The following is a 20,000-nucleotide window of genomic DNA, read 5'->3' as shown; positions in this document are numbered from 1 at the left end:
GGACATTGCATGTGGAAACACCAGGTGTTTTATAGTGTGGGACATTTGTGTCTCTAACAGAAGAACATGTGTAAGAAGGTGAACAGAAGAGATGTGATCAGACTCCCTCACCCCCACACACACACATGAAGGTGGAGGTTTAATGGGTTGGGGTGGAAATAAAGTGGAAGATCTGAACGTTTATATATTTGTTTGGTCAAAAGAAATCATGGAACATTCATGTATCTTTCAAATGCCAAAAAAGACAGAACAGAAATGTTATAAATGCTAAAGCACAGTTTTGGAATTTGTTATAGCACTTGAGGACATTAATAATTAAATCATGGTTTTGTTTGTACAGAAAAAAAATCACCATTACACATACATAAATAAAAATGTGAGATTGCCTGAATCATCTAATCATCAAGCTAAAACTCAGATGTCTGATAACAATGTTTGTCTGATTTCAAATATCGCTGTAAAAACATTTTTTTTATGATTTTTGACGTCCCCTTAGGTCAGGAGATGGATTATTATTAGGAATATAAAAAGTTATCTGGCAACCCAAGCTGTGATTATAATTTATCTACAATTTGTGAAGAAACGTTGCTGCAGAAGTTCATTTACTGTGTTTATTATTGAAAAAAGAGCAGTTCCATGTTTCTGCTCCTGTCAGTAGATGGCGGAAGTGTTTAGCGCTTCCTCCTATGAAGCTCCTAGAGGATGAGTGAAATGAGCTCAGGTTCCACCCCGTCCCTGTTCTCGTCCCTGCACCACACTGCACTCTCCGGATGTCCTGCATGTCTCCTCGCTGTAACTGAACGCTGGTGATGCAATGATCCACGTGTGTTTTTATCTCCAGATGTTTCATTCTGCATTTCTGCTCCAGTGCGATCTGAAGTTGCTTCTGCCCTATGCTGCCAGGACTGGGGCTATTTTAAGGCTCTGAAGAAGGTCAGAGCTCTGCAGTGATGTACTTCATTTGGGCTTCGTGGAAGTAACTACATTTCTCCCTGCATGTCTGTGCAGGAACATGAGCAAAGGAAACTGGAATAACAAGAATGTGACCTGGTTGAATTTTCCACAGTGAGTAAATGGGATGTTTTAGATGTTTTTTTCTTCTCTGTGCATCTCTTACTCCAGCTGCTACGTAGCTGAACTACCTCGTGATTTTTTTGCTGTTTGTTCTGGAGGGATTTGTTCAGAATGATGTGGGTGAATGGTCCACATTTGATGAGTAAATTTAAAGCAGTGTAGGTCACTGCAGTGATGTCAGACAGCGCAGACGATGCCCTGGTTCTTCTGGAGATCCTCGAGGTTCTGGGCGCGTGCCGTGCACGGGTGTCCTACGCAGACGTGTGCGTGTATCTGAGTGGACGTTATGAGCTTCACCCGCTGTTGGAGCTGAGGAGTCTGCTGTACTCCACGGCGTGCCGAGACCCGTGTTTCCCGGCCACGCTTTTCCGTGAACGTCTTCATCCTCCCTGCAGCAACCGTCTGTCTGCGGCCGCTGACGTCGTCTCGCTCTTCAACCTGCTCACACACACACGTCTGCCGCCCTCACACACTAATTCCCTGACCTCCTGCTTGGGCTGCCCTCAGGAGCATGCACACTGTGATTGGCTGCATGCAGAAGGCGGAGTTATAGCTCCAGGATGTAAATATGAGGACTCCACTGAGGCACTGATCAGTCTGAACACCGGGGGGTCGCACGTGAACACTCCAGCGCGATCGCTCACTCACACGCATCAGCGACACATCATGCAGAGGGCACACTCTCTAGATGTTTCTTGCACTTCCTCTGGGAACCAAGACTCGGCCACCAAGGGGGATCGAGATGTGGATCTGGTTCAAAGCTGCATTCAGAAGAGAAGCATCTTCAAGGCGGAATTCCACAAACTGGTGCCGTTTATTCCCGCAGATGGCAGCAGTCCGATCCAGGAGGGATCCAGAGAGGACAGTGACGATGGACAGTTTCTTTCCTGTAACAACCCTTATTCTGAATCTGCTCATGATGCACATTTAGAAGATGTTCAAACGCAGTCTTCTGAAACAGATACACCGCCTGATGCACAGACTCCCTACCTCCAGAAACATAAAAGTTTAGATGACCTGCAGAGCTCCACCTACTTTGGGCCTACAGTCATAGAAAGGACGTACCACCAAAGTCCGGCCCTGGCGGCCAAAAGCCACAGTCTGGACATCGACAGCAGCCTCATAGAACCGTCTGAGCGTGACAATCCTGGACTGGACCGGCCAAAACCACAAAGACCTAGATCAGAAAAATCTGCTTTAGACAAATCTGGACTTTCAAAAACCAGATTTACTAAACCCAGCTTCGAGGGCAGTAGCTTCGACATTCCCGGGTTTGACCCGTTTATCGTGCAGTCAGTTCGAGACACCCTAAAGCGTCTGAGTGGGATAAGTCTGGATGCTTGGTATGACTGGTCACCTGATGCTGAGGGCGTGGTTAGTGTGGCCACTCAGACGGACCTTGGTGACCGGCGTGCTCTGAGGAGCCTCCTACTGAGTGAAAAGCTCTCAATCGATAACACAGACATTGCAGAAGATGACATTAGTGCAATTTTCCGCTTTTTGGATGACATTAGCATGTGTGGCTCAATGGCCGTCCTTCCTGGAGATTCAGGAGGACCTCAGGAAGGAGGTGGAGCTGGGTTGCCAGAGCGCCGGGAGCGTTTAGGAAAGCTCAGACGTCTGTTTCACTCTCTCGAGGGACCAGAAGAAGGAGTGCGATGGGGCGTGGGACGACTCCTGCAGAGGGTCACGGAGCTGGAGCAGCGTCTGGAGCCAATCTCTGAGCTGAGAGAGCAGCTGGCGCTCGTCCTCTCCACACTGAACCGGCTGGAGCAAAGAGGCCAACTGGTGCATTCAAACTCAGAACCTGTCCAGCAGCAGCCTCCACCACAGGCTCCATCAGAGAGAAGCTCCAGACCCAGTCTGAGTTCTGAGGCAGACGGAGCTGCCGCTAAACGCAGGGGTTTGTTTACGCGCAACTCCAGGAGCCATACAGAGAGCAGCAGCTCTGAGCAACATCGCGAATGGAGCGTCAGCTACAGCAAGGAGCAACACCTACATCCTTTACATGTATGCACACACACACATACACACACACACACTAACACAAACATGCACGCAAAAACACACACGATCAGCCATGAACCCACAACACTTAATTCTTGACTTTCTGTGTCTTGATTTTGTTCACATACGCAGACCGAGCATCATGGAGCACTTTATAAGAAGGAGAACCATCCAGTTCAGGAGAGAAAGAGTTCCATCATCATTCCTGACATCCACAAGGCTCCTCCACGCTCCTCCATGCAAAAAGCCAACCTTCACCCAACTGATCGACCAAAGGTGTCCTGGAGTCAGTCAGAGCTCACACCCCTTGACCTGCAGGTAAACTCTCGCTCCTCAGACATCTGCTGATGTTTCTCTGAAGGTTGCTGATGTCCATTTTGAAAACAGAGTCAATTAAAAAAAAAAAGTTTGATTTAGAGGTTTCACAGGACAATATGTGAATTATTTATTTATTTATCTTTTTACTGATTCATCTCCTGAGAAATACCTGCAGGTGTCTTCTCTTTTTCTCTACTGCAATCATGAAACCTGCACATTTACCTAAACTGGAACATCTGAAACCATTCAACTGTTATTCACAAGGTTCTAAAAGTTTAGAAAAACGTCATCACTGCTGAATCGTAATTATATTATATTATATTATATTATATTATATTATATTATATTATATTATATTATATTATATTATATTATATTATATTATATTATAAGTTCAAAGGCAATGGGAACCGTCAGGTAACCGTCACTAAGATTCTTACAGTCTGCTTCTGTTTTGTGTGAAAACACCTGAATAACACCTGAATAACAGCGATAAGGAAGTGTGATTGTTACTTTGTGTGTTTTGGGGTGGAGCTAAGTGTGATCTTAGGTTCCTTTGAACTCAGGAATTCAATGAATGTTTTTCTATAACGAACATTCTGCATAATAATTAGTAGTTGATTATTAAAACGGATGATGGTCGTCATGGTAACGCAGGAATACATTCAGACAGGTTTGCTGATGCCTGATGAAATAAATCATTGAGAAAGTCAAAATGTAGATCTGAGACTTGATCAGATCAAATAAAAATCTAGGGTTACTTGATCTAATTTACAGGATTTATAAATATTAATAAATATGCTAATTAAACCACACCCCCATGTGTGTCCAAGCTTAATATTATGATTGGAACTGTGGGTATTTCCTAATTTACATAATAATGCATATTTATTAAGCCAGACATTTTAATATAAAAAAATAGATGTAGACATGATCTTTAATGCACGTGTGTGTGTGTGTGTGTGTGTGTGTGTGTATGTGCACGTGTGTATATGTGCACGTGTGTGTGTGTGTGTGTGTGTGTGTGTATGATTGTATATGTGCACATGTGTGTCTCTGTGTGTGTGTGTGTGTGTGTGTGTGTGTGTGTGTGTGTGTGTGTATATGTGCACGTGTGTGTGTGTGTGTGTGTGTGTGTGTGTGTTTCAGGCCCCTGAGTCTCTGGACTTCTGGATGGATGAGGTTTACACTCCGGTGTCGGACACACTCCTGCGCCGCTCGCAGTCTCTGACACGCTGCACCCGGACGCAGGGATACCGCATCACCGCCATCAGCGTCACTGCCACCGTCATCCTCATCCTCATCATCGTCATCCCTATATGCACTGCCTAAATCTCACACACACACACACACACACACACACACACACACACACGTATAACACACTCTAGTATTCTGGATGTCATTGTGTGTTTATTCCTGTTAGTTTTTAAGAAATGCATGAACAGAAATAATTGCGTGTAGAGAGTTGAATAAAATGTTTGCACATCTCTGTGTGAGTACACGGTGTGATCTTACACCACACACATCCTGGGGGTCGGGTTTCTCTATACAAAATTAAGAAATAGGGTTAAAATCAGTGATGTTCATGAATATAAGTTGTCCACAGGAGATCATACACTTGCATGGTCCTAAATCCTAAAACTTATATTTATTTATTACATTTATATGATATTGCATTTATATCTTAATGCAGTCATTCCAGTATGTTATGGTTTCTATAGTAATCACATGTAAAGCACATGCTGAAATCGTCTTAAAATAAGAAGTAACGTGAATGGAAGGAGTCTCCAGTACAAGCCCTTTGTAACAGTCAGGTAAAGCTGTAACCTGGTGGAAAGTGTGTTTATTGCTGCTATAATGTAAGTCACAACAGGAACTAATATGTACATGAATGTTATAATATTAAAATGAGTTATTCATGAATCAACTTCAGGGAGCAACAGTAACTTCGCTTCCATTCTCTGACACAAAGCATGGATAGAGGAGAAAAAAGGACTGTGGGATTGTTTTAATAAGTTTTATTACCTTAGTACAACACACACACACACACACACACACACACACACACACACACAAAACAAGCTGATTGGACACTTTAGAGTTAGGAAATGTTTCTGGTAAATTCTATTAGCTGCTGCTGAAATGCCCATTAGTGTAATTCAATTCATCATCAATTTGACTCAAACAACAGGGGAATCCCCTCACACACGCACACACACACACACACACACACACACACACACAAACAACAACCCTGCACTTCCCTTTGATGGAGTTGTGAGTGCTCTTTGAGTTTCCAGTATCAGTCTGGTGTTCTCGCTCGTCTCTGTAGGACGGATAGATGAGGAGGAGAAACGTGTGATTTGTGCACATTTAATGCTTTTACATCATTTAACCTGAATGACCTGAAGAGCCTGAAGCTATTCTGAAGGACACGTCCGATATCCAAAATTACATTCACTGCAGATCTACATTTCTTTATATATATCATATATTATACTGCATACTGTACAGCCTCAGGTGACTGTGAAACCATCACAGGTTCACCTGCTGTCCTTATGTGGACCTCTACATTTCTACCGGTCTCAGTACTAAACCCTGCATACCAGAGATGCACAAACACCACAATCTGAGACTTTAAACTCAGATTTTTACTCACCCTTTTTTCTTCTTTTAACACACCAACTTATAAATATAAATATGAATAAACAGGATCAGTGTGAATAGTGGATTGTGATTGGCTGGAAGTTCAGGTGTGAATAGTGGATTGTGATTGGATGAAAGTTCAGGCGTGAATAATGGATTGTGATTGGCTAGAGGTTCAGGTGTGAATAGTGGATTGTGATTGGCTAGAGGTTCAGGTGTGAGTTCAGACTGTTGGTAGTTTGTGTTTGTCAGTTGAATCTGAACTAATGTGCTGCTTATAAACACCTGTAACCATAGTAACATCCAGTTCCTGTTCCATTCTGAGTGACACAGCGATTGTACACATTTACTAATGACCTCACTGACCTCCATGGAGGAGTTTTGCGTCTGGTGGAACTTGTGAATACAGGGATGTTTTAGTAAAAGATGAATTTGAGGAGGAGAAAACATTCACATCAGAAACAGAATAAAGAACAGCACCAGGAGTTCAACAGCTTCATTATTAGTATCAGACGTGTGTGTGATTCGGAGCAGCAGAACTGCAGATGTAATGAGTCGGATATAAAATATGTAATGAAAATAAAGTTGTTTTGATCCATTCATTCAGTTTCACTTTAAAAATACAATAACAGCTTGAACTCCTCAATGCTGGAAGGGACCATGGTGTAAGCTGATCATCCACAGCGAGATCAGAACGATTTAGTTTGGGCTTGAATTCGATCAGAGATACAAACAATATCACCTCATTACACATCAAATGCACATCGTAATCAGATGTGATGAAATAAACCCCCTGATAGTGATTACAGTGTATGTTTGTATTATTATTATTATTATTATTATTATTATTATTATTATTATTATTATAACACAGAGAGAAGATCCTGCACTTTCAAACAACACCATGGACTAAAAGCCTGACAGAACATCTTTATCACTCACTGGCTGTTTTGCAGGAGCTGAAAACTTGCAGAAATTCGTCCACGGGGATTTATAATGGATGTGGGGGATCAATGATGAGACACACACACACACACACACACACACACACACACACACACACACACAAAGTAATAACATTGGAGCAGTAATGGTTTGTGATGGCCAGAAGTGAGGAATGGAAAGATTAAGACAGAAAGAGGAAGACAGAGCCAGAGAGAGAGAGAGTGAGAGAGAGAGAGAGAGAGAGAGAGAGAGAGAGAGAGAGAGTGTGTGTGTGTGTGTGTGTGTGTGTGTGTGTGTGTGTGTGTGTGTGTGTGTGTGTGTGTGTGTGTGTGTGTGTCCTCTTTCTGAAGCTGAAGGTTGCAGAGTCCCAGTTCTGTCTCCACTGAGTGATTAATGAGAACGGCTTCATGTGGAACCTCTGACATGAATGTAGGAATTCTCACACAGAGAGAAAGAGCAAGAGATAGAAAGAAAGTAAGAGAACGGTAGATTGATGGAAAATAAAAGAGAGAGAGAGAGAGAGAGAGAGAGAGAGAGAGAGAGAGAGAGAGAGAGAGAGAGAGAGAGTATATTAAAGTCACATGGTTTGTATTGGTGGAATTTTATGTCTCTCACATGTGATGGATCATGAGGCTTCACCTGGCCCTAAAGTTCAGAGTGGTTCTGAGACATCTCCAGCTCCTCCATGTTTTCCACATGCTCCTCCAATCAGTGCAACGAAAGCTCTGTGAATGTACACTCAGGTGTCTACACCCAGAACTGACCAAGATCTGAAAAAGATCCAGTGAAGTTCTTTATCTACATCAAATCAGAACACAGAGGATTGAGGAATGAAAAATTAAAAATTAGAAATGACTTTTCCAGGCATCAGGTTGTTGATGGTTTTGAGACCTGTTTTGATTTTACTAACATCATACGATCTCTGAAAGATGACCAACAGCAACTGGTTCTTCAGCACCTACAGGAAACACCACCTTGACTTTCATGCCTTGATGCTGTGCTTAAAACTCCCTCTCATTTTTTAAAAGTTAAACCAATAAGACGTGTTTAGGAGTCCTGGGTGGGAGGAGCAGAAACTCTCTCTGCTGTTAATCACAGCAGCTCTAGCTAATCCCAGATGTGTGTGAGCTCCTCAGTGTGATTTGTAGGAAACAGAACCTGTTATCTGTGTGAAGATGTTTTCGATGTTTCAATTTAGAAACGAGCAGAAGCTGAAAATATTTTTCGCTAAGTGATCTTGATGATGTGGCTTCAGCCTCACGTTCTACACGATCATCATTCATACAGTGCACATTATCTGTGATGACCTGGAGAAGACCTCATGGCTTCATCCTGCAGCAGGACAAATGTACAAAAAAGTCTTGGTACCCTCAGCCTGGTTACCTCCTCCTGTCTGCTTGGCTTTCTGGAACAGGTGATGTATGCTCTCCTGTTCCACAACCACAGATCTGAATACAGGTACAGCGTACAAGATGGCCAACTGGATTATTGCCATCAACATCATGATATCACAGATGTTATTTAACACTGCTGCTGCTACCGGAGTGTCATCACGCACTTTCTCCAAGATCTCCATTAAAACCACACCTGCAGTCACACTGATGTCTCTGATCACCGTTACTCCTCAGGTGAATCCTGATCATACAGGTCAATATGATCCAGGTGATTCTCACTGCTTCTAATCCACAGCCATGTAACTAACTAACTAACTAACTAACTAACTAACTAACTAACTAACTAATTAACTAACTAACTAACTAACTAACTAATTAATAACCGAACTAACTAACTAACTAATTAATTAATTAACTAAATAAATAACTAAATAACTAAACAACTAACTAACTAACTAAATAGCATTTTCTTATGATGAGATACTGTAGTGAGATCCTGCGTTCTCAGTGTGGACACGAGCGTAAAATCATATCTTTAATTGAACATGGAATCAGGGATCATTCGATTTGATTGATGGAAAGTTACAATACAGAATAAAATCTAAACTCTGTTAACCAAATTCCTTGGTGTTCATCTGGCGGATAACCTCACCTGGTCACTTAACACCAGCTCCATCACCAAGAAAGCCCAGCAGCGTCTCTACTTCCTGAGAAGGCTGAGGAAAGCCCACCTCCCTCCCCCCATCCTGACCATGTTCTACAGAGGGACCATCGAGAGCATCGTGAGCAGCTGCATCACTGCCTGGTTTGGGAATTGCACCGTCTCGGATCGCAAGACCCTACAGAGGATAGTGAGGACAGCTGAGAAGATCATTGGAGTCTCTCTCCCCTCTATCATGGACATTTACACCACACACTGCATCCGCAAAGCACACAGCATTGTGGACGATCACACACACCCCTCACACACATACTTCACCCTCCTACCATCAGGAAAACGGTTCCGAAGCATTCGGGCCGTCACATCAAGACTGTGTAACAGTTTTTCCAAGCCGTCAGGCTCCTGAACAAACATCTGGACTGAACTCTCTCACACACACACACACACACACACACACACACTTACACACAACTGAGTGACTGATCTGTACAACCGGACTCAACACACATACACTTCACACACCCAGGTCTCAGCACCATTCACACCTCTCATTATAGCATAATGTTTACATGCCGTTTGTTGCTGATCTCCGGGACTTGCTCTTTTTGCACAATATTCTGTGAATCCATTGGTCACTGTTCACTTTATCTTGATTGCTGCTACCATATTTTTTACACTATTATAGAATTGCAAAATTCTGTTTATATTTGTTTACATTTCTGCTACTGTGCACCTTATCCTGTCACGACAAGTTTTACTGGCGGAGCTACTGCTATTCTTATTTTTATATTTTGTGTATTGTCTTGCACTGTCTTGTGTTGTCTCTTGCACTGTCTTGTGTTGTCTCTTGCACTGTCTTGTGTTGTCTTTTGCACTGTTTGCACCAGTTGCTTTATGTGGCGAGGATCTTAGTTCCTGGCCGTGTGTTCTTCTGTTCTGTGACTGTTGTTTTATGTTGTTTTATGTTGTTTTATGTTGTTTTATGTTGTTTTATGGAGCACCTGGGTTCAGGAGAAACGTTGTTTCATTTCACTGTGTACTGCATCAGCTATATATGGTTGAAATGACAATAAAAGCTTCTTGACTCTCTCTCTCTCTCAACCGTCCGTCTGCCTGCGTCAAAAACATCATGAAACAAACACACAAACATCTATTTACAGAAATCTCACGATCATCACAGTGATTACGTTCCAAAACTGCCCCCAACGGAAAACTGTGATAAACAAAAACTCCAAAAATGCTGTTTTATTTATACAGTACTGTATTAACATTTTACTTCATTTTATAATTAATAAATGTATTTGTAATAATACATTTCATTATTTCAACATAAAACTCCATAAAAATCAAATAAGTGAATTATTTATGTGGGAAACGCGATTCCGCGATAAACCGGGCGCAAGATAGAATTATTATTTATTATTATCATTTATTAGCTGATAATAATATTAATATCATAAGAAGGAGCTGCAGTTTACTATAAACACATCAATTATATTTATATTTATATTTGTATTTATATTTCATTGCAGCAAAATAAATAGTGTCATATTTGTGTGGTTCATGCATGTGCGCGCGTGCGTGTGTGTGTGTGTGTGTGTGTGTGTGTGTGAGAGTGCAACTTTTCACTTCCTGTCAGTTTTAATATTTCAGAACTTTGCTTTCATAACATCCACATCTTCTCTACTTATGGTGTGTAGTTCCGTTATTGACAGTGAGGCACTTAACATCACTTACCACACACACGCACACACACACGCACGCACACACACACACACACACACCGGCACTTTAGGTCTGTGTAAATATCTTGGAGTTTTTTCATTCCTGCATAAACACAAACACAAAAAAAAAGTTTGAAAACAATTTTTATTTATTATTTGCGTATGTTGTATTTAATAAACACTTTAGTTTACATTTATTTTTTATATTTTATATATTTTTATTTAAAAAAGTAAATATGAAACTATTAGAAGTATAAAGTGTTTTTAAAGTCTGTAGATCTTAAAATCTGCCCATCGAAATCTTCCTGCATCACATTTACCCCCGTGTTCAACTCTTTCTGAAACTCTCATGATGGACATTATAGTGGTGAGGATCAGGATGAGGTTCCTCTCAAGGTTCCTTCCACATGCCTTCTCAGGGAGGTTTTCCTTCACCACAGTCACACTGGATCATCCATTAGTAATATATATATATAATTTTGTTGTTGTTGTTTGTTTGTTTGTTTATCTTTTTAAATCCTGCACTCTGATTGGTCAGAAGGTGGTGATTAGTTCTCGATTCTCGCAGCCACGACAATAGTGCATGTTTTTATTAAAGCCTAATTGTTCCCCACGTATATCAGTAGGAGAACGCTGAGGATGGAGACACCAGGTGGGAGGAAAAGAGGAGGAGGTTTATGGATGTGGTGAGAGAAGACATGCAGGTAGTGGGTGTCAGATGTAGAGGACAGAGGGGTGTGGAGACGGATTATCCACTGTGGCGCCCCCTGATGGGAGCAGCAGAAAAGAGAAGAAGAAGAAAAGAAGAAGAAGAAAAAGAAGAAGAAGAAGAATAGAAGGAGTCTCCAGTGTTTAAACCGACTCCGCCATTCCCGGACCTGCCCCCCAGCGCCCTCTACCGGATCTGTTCTTCCTTACTTTAATGCTCGTTGCCATGGAGACGCATAAACACCTGTTTCCGATGCAGTGCTGAAAACAAATACACGTCACGGCGAGGATTATAGCGACACACACGTACACACACACGCGGAGTGTGTTTTTTTGCATTTCTATTGTGAAATAACGTGTTTTTGTTCGAGATCTGAAATGAATCACGTGGGAATTTACAGGCCGAGTGTCCGCGTGGGGAACTGGAGAGAGGAGATCACTCTGGAAAAGGTTCACTCACACACACACACACACACACACACACACACACACACACGCTACACCACAGTATACACGCATAAAATACACATTAAACACACCGCACACACTCTAAAATTAACTTACTCTGTGTGTGTGTGTGTGTGTGTGTGTGTGTGTGTGTGTGTGTGTGTGTGCAGGAGGCTCTAATGGAGTTTCTGCAGCAGAAGGACAGAGGAGAGCTCACTGTCCAAAAAAACTCCGTTTTAAAACAAAACCTCCTCAAACCTGTAAGTATCTCATCTCATCTCACCTCATCCATCATATCTCAGATATCACATAGAGACCATGACTTCTACTTACACTGTTTTATATAAGTGATAATGCAGGTGTAGGTATGAGGTGTTACAGGACATTAGTGCAGGTGGAGGTGAAGAACACCCCAGAGAGCATTATAATGGTGTAAGACCTCACACAGTGGAATTATACCATGGTCACTTCCAGCATTGAGGAGCTCAAGCTGTTATTAATGTTTGCAGAGCAAAACTGACTGAATGGATCAAAATAACTTTATTTTCATTACACAGTTTAAATATACGACTCGTTACATCTACAGTTCTGCTGCTCCGAATCAAACTACAATCATTTGAAAAAAATGTTGTCCAGTTCGTCAATTTATTGTTGGGCCTCGAGCCGTTTATTTAAAAATTAATATTCACCATAGAAGTTCCACCACGTGCAAAACTCCTCCATGGAGGTCAGTGAGGTCATTAGGAAATGTGTACAATCACAGTCACACTCAGGATGGAACTGGAACTGGATGTAACTATGGTAACAGGTGTTTATAAACAGCACATTTACATTCAACTGATAAATGCTACCAACACTCTGAACTCACACCTGAACCTTCAGCCAATCACAATCCACTATTCACACCTGAACCTCCAGCCAATCACAATCCACTATTCATACCTGAACCTTCAGCCAATCACAATCCACTATTCACACCTGAACCTCCAGCCAATCACAATCCACCATTCACACCTGAACCTTCAGCCAATCACAATCCACCATTCACACCTGAACCTTCAGCCAATCACAATCCACTATTCATACCTGAACCTTCAGCCAATCACAATCCACTATTCACACCTGAACCTTCAGCCAATCACAATCCACCATTCACACCTGAACCTTCAGCCAATCACAATCCACTATTCACACCTGAACCTTCAGCCAATCACAATCCACTATTCATACCTGAACCTTCAGCCAATCACAATCCACTATTCATACCTGAACCTTCAGCCAATCACAATCCACCATTCACACCTGAACCTTCAGCCAATCACAATCCACTATTCACACCTGAACTTCCAGCCAATCACAATCCACTATTCACACCTGAACTCCTTCCAGCCAATCACAATCCACTATTCACACCTGAACCTCCAGCCAATCACAATCCACTATTCACACCTAAACTCCTTCCAGCCAATCACAATCCACTATTCACACCTGAACCTCCAGCCACTCACAATCCACTATTCACACCTGAACTCCTTCCAGCCAATCACAATCCACTATTCACACCTGAACTCCTTCCAGCCAATCACAATCCACTATTCAAACCTGAACCTCCAGCCAATCACAATCCACTATTCACACCTGAACTCCTTCCAGCCAATCACAATCCACTATTCACACTTGAACCTCCAGCCAATCACAATCCACTATTCACACCTGAACCTCCAGCCAATCACAATCCACTATTCACACCTGAACCTCCAGCCAATCACAATCCACTATTCACACCTGAACTTCCAGCCAATCACAATCCACTATTCACACCTGAACTTCCAGCCAATCACAATGGCTCTTTACTGGACAAACTTCCTGTATCATGTCTTTAGTCTTCACATCCTGATGATGATGTAACGAGTATAATGAGACATTACATGTGTTTACAGTATGATTATGAGTTTGATGAGTAATAACAGTATCTGACACTGAAAGTACCAAATCAGTTCCGTTTCTCAGTTTCTCCAATTTTGGATTTAGCATTTCCTGTCTGTGTGATTTTGTTTTACTCTGAGGAAACATTTTACCTCCCGGGATGTCTGAATGAGGAAGAAAAATTTTAATGGAAAAAAAGATGTGTGTATATATATATATATATATATAGTTTGGAAATGAAATGGAAACCTGAGAGACATGACAGAAGGAAGTGAAAGCTGTTCAGAGGAAGTGAAAACAATAAGATATAGAGTTAAACATGAATAAGAGATTATTTATATCACACTGATGCTGTTATTTATAAGGTGTTTATTCCAGGCCATAGTTAATGTATTGGAGTGTGACCTGTACCTGTGCTCTAGGTGGCGCTGTCCCCCTCCCCGGACGGGTTGTTGCGTTTCGGAGACACGGTCATACTGATAAACACAAGAAGAACAGAGAACCCCGAGTGTGTCCTCAGCATCGTCGCTGATCTCAGTGACATCACAACACATCTGGAAACCAACTCCAAGCCGTACCTGCGGGGGCCATGTCAGGTGGGCGGAGCCAGCAGCATCCAGCCATGTGTGAGGAACGCCTTCATCATCACCAGGTAATCATTTTCATGTAGGATTGAACTCCAGGTCTCAGAGTTCATTTAGAAATCATTAGAAGGAGCATTTAAAAGGAACTGTGGTGTTCTGGGAGAAAATCAGACTTTTTATCATATTTATTACCTGAAATAAAGCAATTTCTAGTGACGCAGTATTAATAAGGAGATTTAATTATGATTTTAAATGTATTTATTTTGAAGGCTGGATTAGTTTATTATTTTGTTCTGTACAATACAAACAAATGGTTGTTACTTTTTAAGAGATATATCACCTATTAAAATATTAGTAATATTAGTATTATAATGCCGTTTTTTCATTTTCATTGCTAATGAATAATAAGGCTATTTTAATAACTCAAAAAACTATGGCTATGGATTTTTGTTGATAGCTGACAGTTCCAGCAACCAACATTGATTAAAAACTGAGGAACATTTTAAAAGCCAACCTTTATAATCAAATACAGATGTGATATGAGTAAAACATATATGCACTGGCTGAGCTACGCTACTGGAATATTTGATCACAATGTGTACCTTCCTGCTTTTCTTTATATGTTTAGTGTCCATTTTGTTAATTTGCTAATTTTTTATTTCAGTTTGGTAAAAATAAAAATTTGTTGAACATTTTCTTAGATTTATAAATGAGGCTTATTGCGTGTCTCACACACACACACACACACACACACACACACACACACACACCCTCACACTTCTTTTTTTCTGTGGTTTGTGGTTTAGTGTCGATGAGACTGCAGATGGAGAAATTCTCCGATATGAGCAGAACTTCGCCCTCAGGACAACGCCAGGATTCGGGGGAGAGGTAAATGAGCAACCAGCAGCTTATCAGGATGTGATTCAAAGTTTCTTTAATGGAACAGTGATGTCACTGTAAAAAGGGGAACAACATCATTCTTTATTTTACAATTCCATCTTCTTGTTAAATCATGAACTCCTTCACGGCTCAGTGGAGCGTCGCCTCGGTTAGGCAACACACTCATGCAGCACAACACGCAGTCGCGTCTGATTGGTCATTCACCTCGTGGAGGTTTTTTCACTAAAATCCAGGTGTGTTCTGTGCAGCTTTACCTGGCCACTGACCACAAAAGCTTCCAGAAGTGTGCTAAGAAATCCCGCCTACAGGAAGTGACCTTAGTGAAGCAGCTGGACTTCCTGTGTTGGTGGAGGCTGCTTTATTTCAATCCACAGGAACGACTTGAACATGAAGGCTACCCTGTGCAGGTAAACACAAAAACACATCTGTAAAACATCTGTAAACACAAGCACATACCTGGAAAACACACATATACAACTGTAAATACCTGTAAACCCAACTACACACATAACTACACAACTGCAAACACCTGTAAACACACATCTGTCCTTGTTAACACACCTGCAAACCTGTAAAATACTGGTAAACATGCCTCTACCTTCTAAACACTCATACACACCTGTAAACACCTTTCAAATACCTGTAAACACACCTGTAAACACTTTTTCAAAACACCTGTAAACACCTTTCAAATACCTGTAAACACTCATACACACCTGGAAACACCTTTCAAATACTTGTAAACACACCTGGAAACACTTTCAAAACACCTGTAAACACTTGTTAAATACCTGTAAACACTCATACACACCTGTAAACACCTTTCAAATACCTGTAAACACACCTGGAAACACTTTCAAAACACCTGTAAACACCTGTTAAATACCTGTAAACACTCATACACACCTGTAAACACCTTTCAAATAATTGTAAACACACCTCCACTGTATGGGTAGTGTGTACTGCGGAATGTGTGTGCAGTGTTGTGTTTCATCGCTTTTATTCTTTCTTTTTGTTTTTATTTGTCTCACATTATATCTTGCTTTCTTTCTTTTTCTTATTCTCTCTGTTTTTCTTTTTTTTTCTTCACTGTTTTTTCTTTCTGTCTTTTTCAGGTTATAGTTTTGATAAATGATAGTTTGAAGGTCAGACTGAAAATGACCGTGTGTGTGTGTGTGTGTGTGTGTGTGCAGGTGAACACTAAGCTGCTCGTGTCTCACTGTAAGACTAACCAGTGTCTCTCCGCCCTCTCCGATCACACGCTTTGGTAAGGACACGATTCGCGTGTTTACACTCGTTCACTGCTGTTCTGATGAATTGTGATTAGATCGGACTCTGATTCACTCTGATTATTCTCGTGTAGGACTGTATTCGGGAAAGAGTCTGAGATCACAGCCCACACCTTCCTGGATTCCCACAAGGCCGAGCGGGACTGTAATCACTGGATGCTCATGACGGCGGCTCCTGGAGACGAAGAAACAAGGCGCTGAAACGTCACACCGAGTCCGACATCACCGACCAGAACCATTTAGAAACACACACACACACACACACACACACACAAGCAGAAAAGTGACCACACGTACACACGTGGAACTCGTTTCTGCACCCTGGAATTCAATAATGATGAAATGAGCAGATCTTTATTCCTGTTTCAGCTGAAAGACCTCGCAGTGTGTTTCCTTCTTCAGTCTGAATTATTGCTAATTGTATTGTTCTGTGTGTGATTATTAAAACTTAATTATAACATTAAGATTATTTACAAGCTTGAAATGAGTGAAAATATTAGAAAAAGGTTTAATAATGTTGGATGTGGTTTATTGGGATGTTATCAGCAGATCTGATCATTTTTTAAACATAAACCGCTACGTTACTGACTGATACTTACACATACTACACACACCAAACACACACACAGATTAAAAGGGCTTTAATTCACTCACAGTGTGGAAAAGTTTACACTCAGATACTCTCTATTCTGAAGCAGCTCAGTGTGTAACTGACACTTCTGACCTTCACTCCACATTTCTGATTCCCACCTGTTGTTGTTTCTTCTGTTCCGATCACCAGATTTTTACCTGGTTTTGGGATTTAGAACTCGATTATAGACAGAGATTTGTTAATTGTGTTTCAATTTACTGCCCAAAAACACTGCACCTGCACCCTAACCTCACTCCCACACCCCCACATACACACCAACACCTGCACCTGCACACACACTTCTCTTGTACCTGTACCCACATCTGCACATATACCTGCACCTGCAGCTACACCTTCACCCCCAGCTGCTCTGGAAACTACACCTGTACCCACACCTGCAGTTTTGCATCGGCACCTGCACCCACACCTGTACCTGCGCCCACACCTCCAACTTACAGTCACCTCTGACTGTTACAAAGCACTAAAACTGGAGATTCATTCCACACACATTGCATGAACATATTACACACCTGTGAATAAGCCGTTACTATGGAAACGATAACGTATCAGAACTAGTGCAGTTCTGAGAACCTGCCGGTCTTTCAGAGCACCTGGTGTTATAAAGCTGCTGGGGGTTTTGTCTGTTGTTATGGAAACTGAAATTGAAAATTGATTTGTAGATTAAATTGTAGATTTGTGTAAATATCACACGAGTTGTGGAACATTTATAAAGATTTATTCTTTAAAAGTGCAAAATCTGTAGAAAGGTGCACTGCCTCCTGCTGGTAAGTACACAGAATAACAGGTTTTATTATAAACACACGCGCACACACACACACACACATACACGCACACACACACACTAAATGAATTAAACAGCCATATAATGGATAGAGAATGAAGTGTGTAGAGTTGTATATTAGAGTCAGTCAGGTTTTATCTGCTCTTTTGTCCCTTTTTCTTCTTCTCCTCTTTTTTCTTTTGATTCTTGCTCTTTTTTGGTCGTCTCTTACCCACCTGAGGACACAAAGAGACATCATGTGCATTTCTGTGCAGTTGCACACCTAATATTTATTGTGTTATGTTTATTAATTACGTGATGAACGAAACAAATTCAAATCACTCATTAGAGTTTGTGACTTTGATTTCCACTCAGAACGTCTGAGATCTAAACACCAGCATTTTCTCTCAAATCTGCCCAAATCTTCAGATGTGTAATAATAAATACAATCCCATCCTCAGAGTTTCATAATAAACTAAACCCTGACTTCAATTCTATCATCCTAAAAAGCCTTCATTTACAGAAATCCTCCTGACACTGCACACACACACACACACACACACACACACACACACACACACACACACACACACACACACACACACACAAGGAATCACAGAAATATGAAAAAACAAAAAACAGGATAAGGAGAAGAAGAGAAATTTTTAATCAGAAGAATAAAACACAATAGAGAAATAAATTATTAAATAAATTATTAAATAAATACTTAAATACAGAATGCTCAAAAATAACAAGAATAAATAGATAAATAAGTATGTGTGTGTGTGTGTGTGTGTGTGTGTGTGTGTGTGTGTGTGTGTGTGTGAAAGAGAGAGAGAGAGAGAGAGAGAGAGAGAGAGAGAGAGAAGAAGAAGAATGTCCAGTTTAAACTCGGTGTGTGTGTGTGTGTGTGTGTGTGTGTGTGTGTGTGTGTGTGTGTGTGTGTGTGTGTGTGTGTGTGTGTGTGTGTGTGTGAGAGAGAGAGAGAGAGAGAGAGAGAGAGAGAGAGAGAAGAAGAAGAATGTCAGTTTAAACTCGGTGTGTGTGTGTGTGTGTGTGTGTGTGTTTGTGTGTGTGTGTGTGAAAGAGAGAGAGAGAGAGAGAGAGAGAGAGAGAGAAGAAGAAGAAGAATGTCCAGTTTAAACTCGGTGTGTGTGTGTGTGTGTGTGTGTGTGTGTGTTGTGTGTGTGTGTGTGAAAGAGAGAGAGAGAGAGAGAGAGAGAGAGAGAAGAAGAATGTCCAGTTTAAACTCGTGTGTGTGTGTGTGTGTGTGTGTGTGTGTGTGTGTGTGTGTGTGTGTGTGTGCGTGCATGTGTGGGTTTCATTGAGATACATTTTGCCACGCAGTCCATTCACTCCACTGGGAGCGCAGCAGTGAGTCTCGGCAGCGAGCTCGCAGTTTGCTGGTTCCACTCGGAATCAAGATGTTTCCTCCTGAAGAGTCCACGTTCTGAAGAAAGGTGAAGAAATTTATTTGTTCATGTTTATAAACCAGTGGTGAACAAAGTGCACAATCCATGTACACATTTATTATAACTATAATGTTCCTATGATCATTTTTATCACAGGACTTTTAACTTATTCAACTCAGTTTATGTAAAAAGACTGAATGTGACTCTCAGTTTCAAAGTCAAATATGTTACTTTTTACTCAAATACATCAGTCGTTTAATTTTTATTTATGAGTGGATAAAAAGCGAGTCACCAATCAGAAACAAGCGCACGCTCTGTTTTACACGTGTTCTGATTGGCGCTTGGTGCATCTACTGATCACCAACATACAGTTCAGCATCAGTTCAACATCAAGCAGAACCTGTATGAACTGAACTGTATGTTTGATATGTTGGTTGAAGTTACAGTAAAAATCTCCCCAAACTCATTACTGTCACACACTGACCTTCATCGTCACCTTCACACACATTGACAATCTTCACTGTTTCCAAAATCCAAAATCTCTCTACAG

The 20,000-nt window shown here is 41.3% G+C and overlaps 3 protein-coding genes across 3 annotated transcripts in view; 2 read left to right on the top strand and 1 right to left on the bottom strand.

Moving 5' to 3' along the window:
- The first annotated feature begins 756 nt into the window (after positions 1 to 756).
- On the top strand, positions 757 to 4,881 carry si:dkey-88e18.8 (major intrinsically disordered Notch2-binding receptor 1). The gene is made up of 3 exons (XM_046864719.1): positions 757 to 3,084; positions 3,214 to 3,399; positions 4,549 to 4,881. Exons 1-3 carry the CDS (start codon positions 1,249 to 1,251, stop codon positions 4,729 to 4,731), a joined length of 2,205 nt encoding a protein of 734 aa, XP_046720675.1. The 5' UTR covers positions 757 to 1,248; the 3' UTR covers positions 4,732 to 4,881.
- Positions 4,882 to 11,682: 6,801 nt separating this feature from the next.
- Positions 11,683 to 17,866, top strand: cfap161 (cilia and flagella associated protein 161). Its single transcript, XM_046863866.1, has 7 exons — positions 11,683 to 11,930; positions 12,098 to 12,187; positions 14,276 to 14,505; positions 15,244 to 15,325; positions 15,586 to 15,744; positions 16,531 to 16,604; positions 16,701 to 17,866. Exons 1-7 carry the CDS (start codon positions 11,859 to 11,861, stop codon positions 16,825 to 16,827), a joined length of 834 nt encoding a protein of 277 aa, XP_046719822.1. The 5' UTR covers positions 11,683 to 11,858; the 3' UTR covers positions 16,828 to 17,866.
- A 110-nt stretch (positions 17,867 to 17,976) lies between these two features.
- Positions 17,977 to 20,000, bottom strand: part of si:dkey-88e18.2 (interleukin-12 subunit beta) — a 5,633-nt gene continuing 3,609 nt past the window's right edge. Inside the window, exons 7-8 of the mRNA XM_046863865.1 lie at positions 19,372 to 19,488; positions 17,977 to 18,274 (exon numbers count right to left, since the gene is read on the bottom strand). Of these exons, the coding sequence (XP_046719821.1) occupies positions 18,194 to 18,274; positions 19,372 to 19,488 (198 nt within the window). The 3' untranslated portion in view covers positions 17,977 to 18,193. The remainder of the gene's footprint in view (positions 18,275 to 19,371; positions 19,489 to 20,000) is intronic.

The sequence above is a fragment of the Silurus meridionalis genome, chromosome 13 (assembly GCF_014805685.1).
Source record: "Silurus meridionalis isolate SWU-2019-XX chromosome 13, ASM1480568v1, whole genome shotgun sequence".
NCBI lineage: Eukaryota > Metazoa > Chordata > Actinopteri > Siluriformes > Siluridae > Silurus > Silurus meridionalis.
This window is presented reverse-complemented; position numbering and strand designations above follow the sequence as displayed.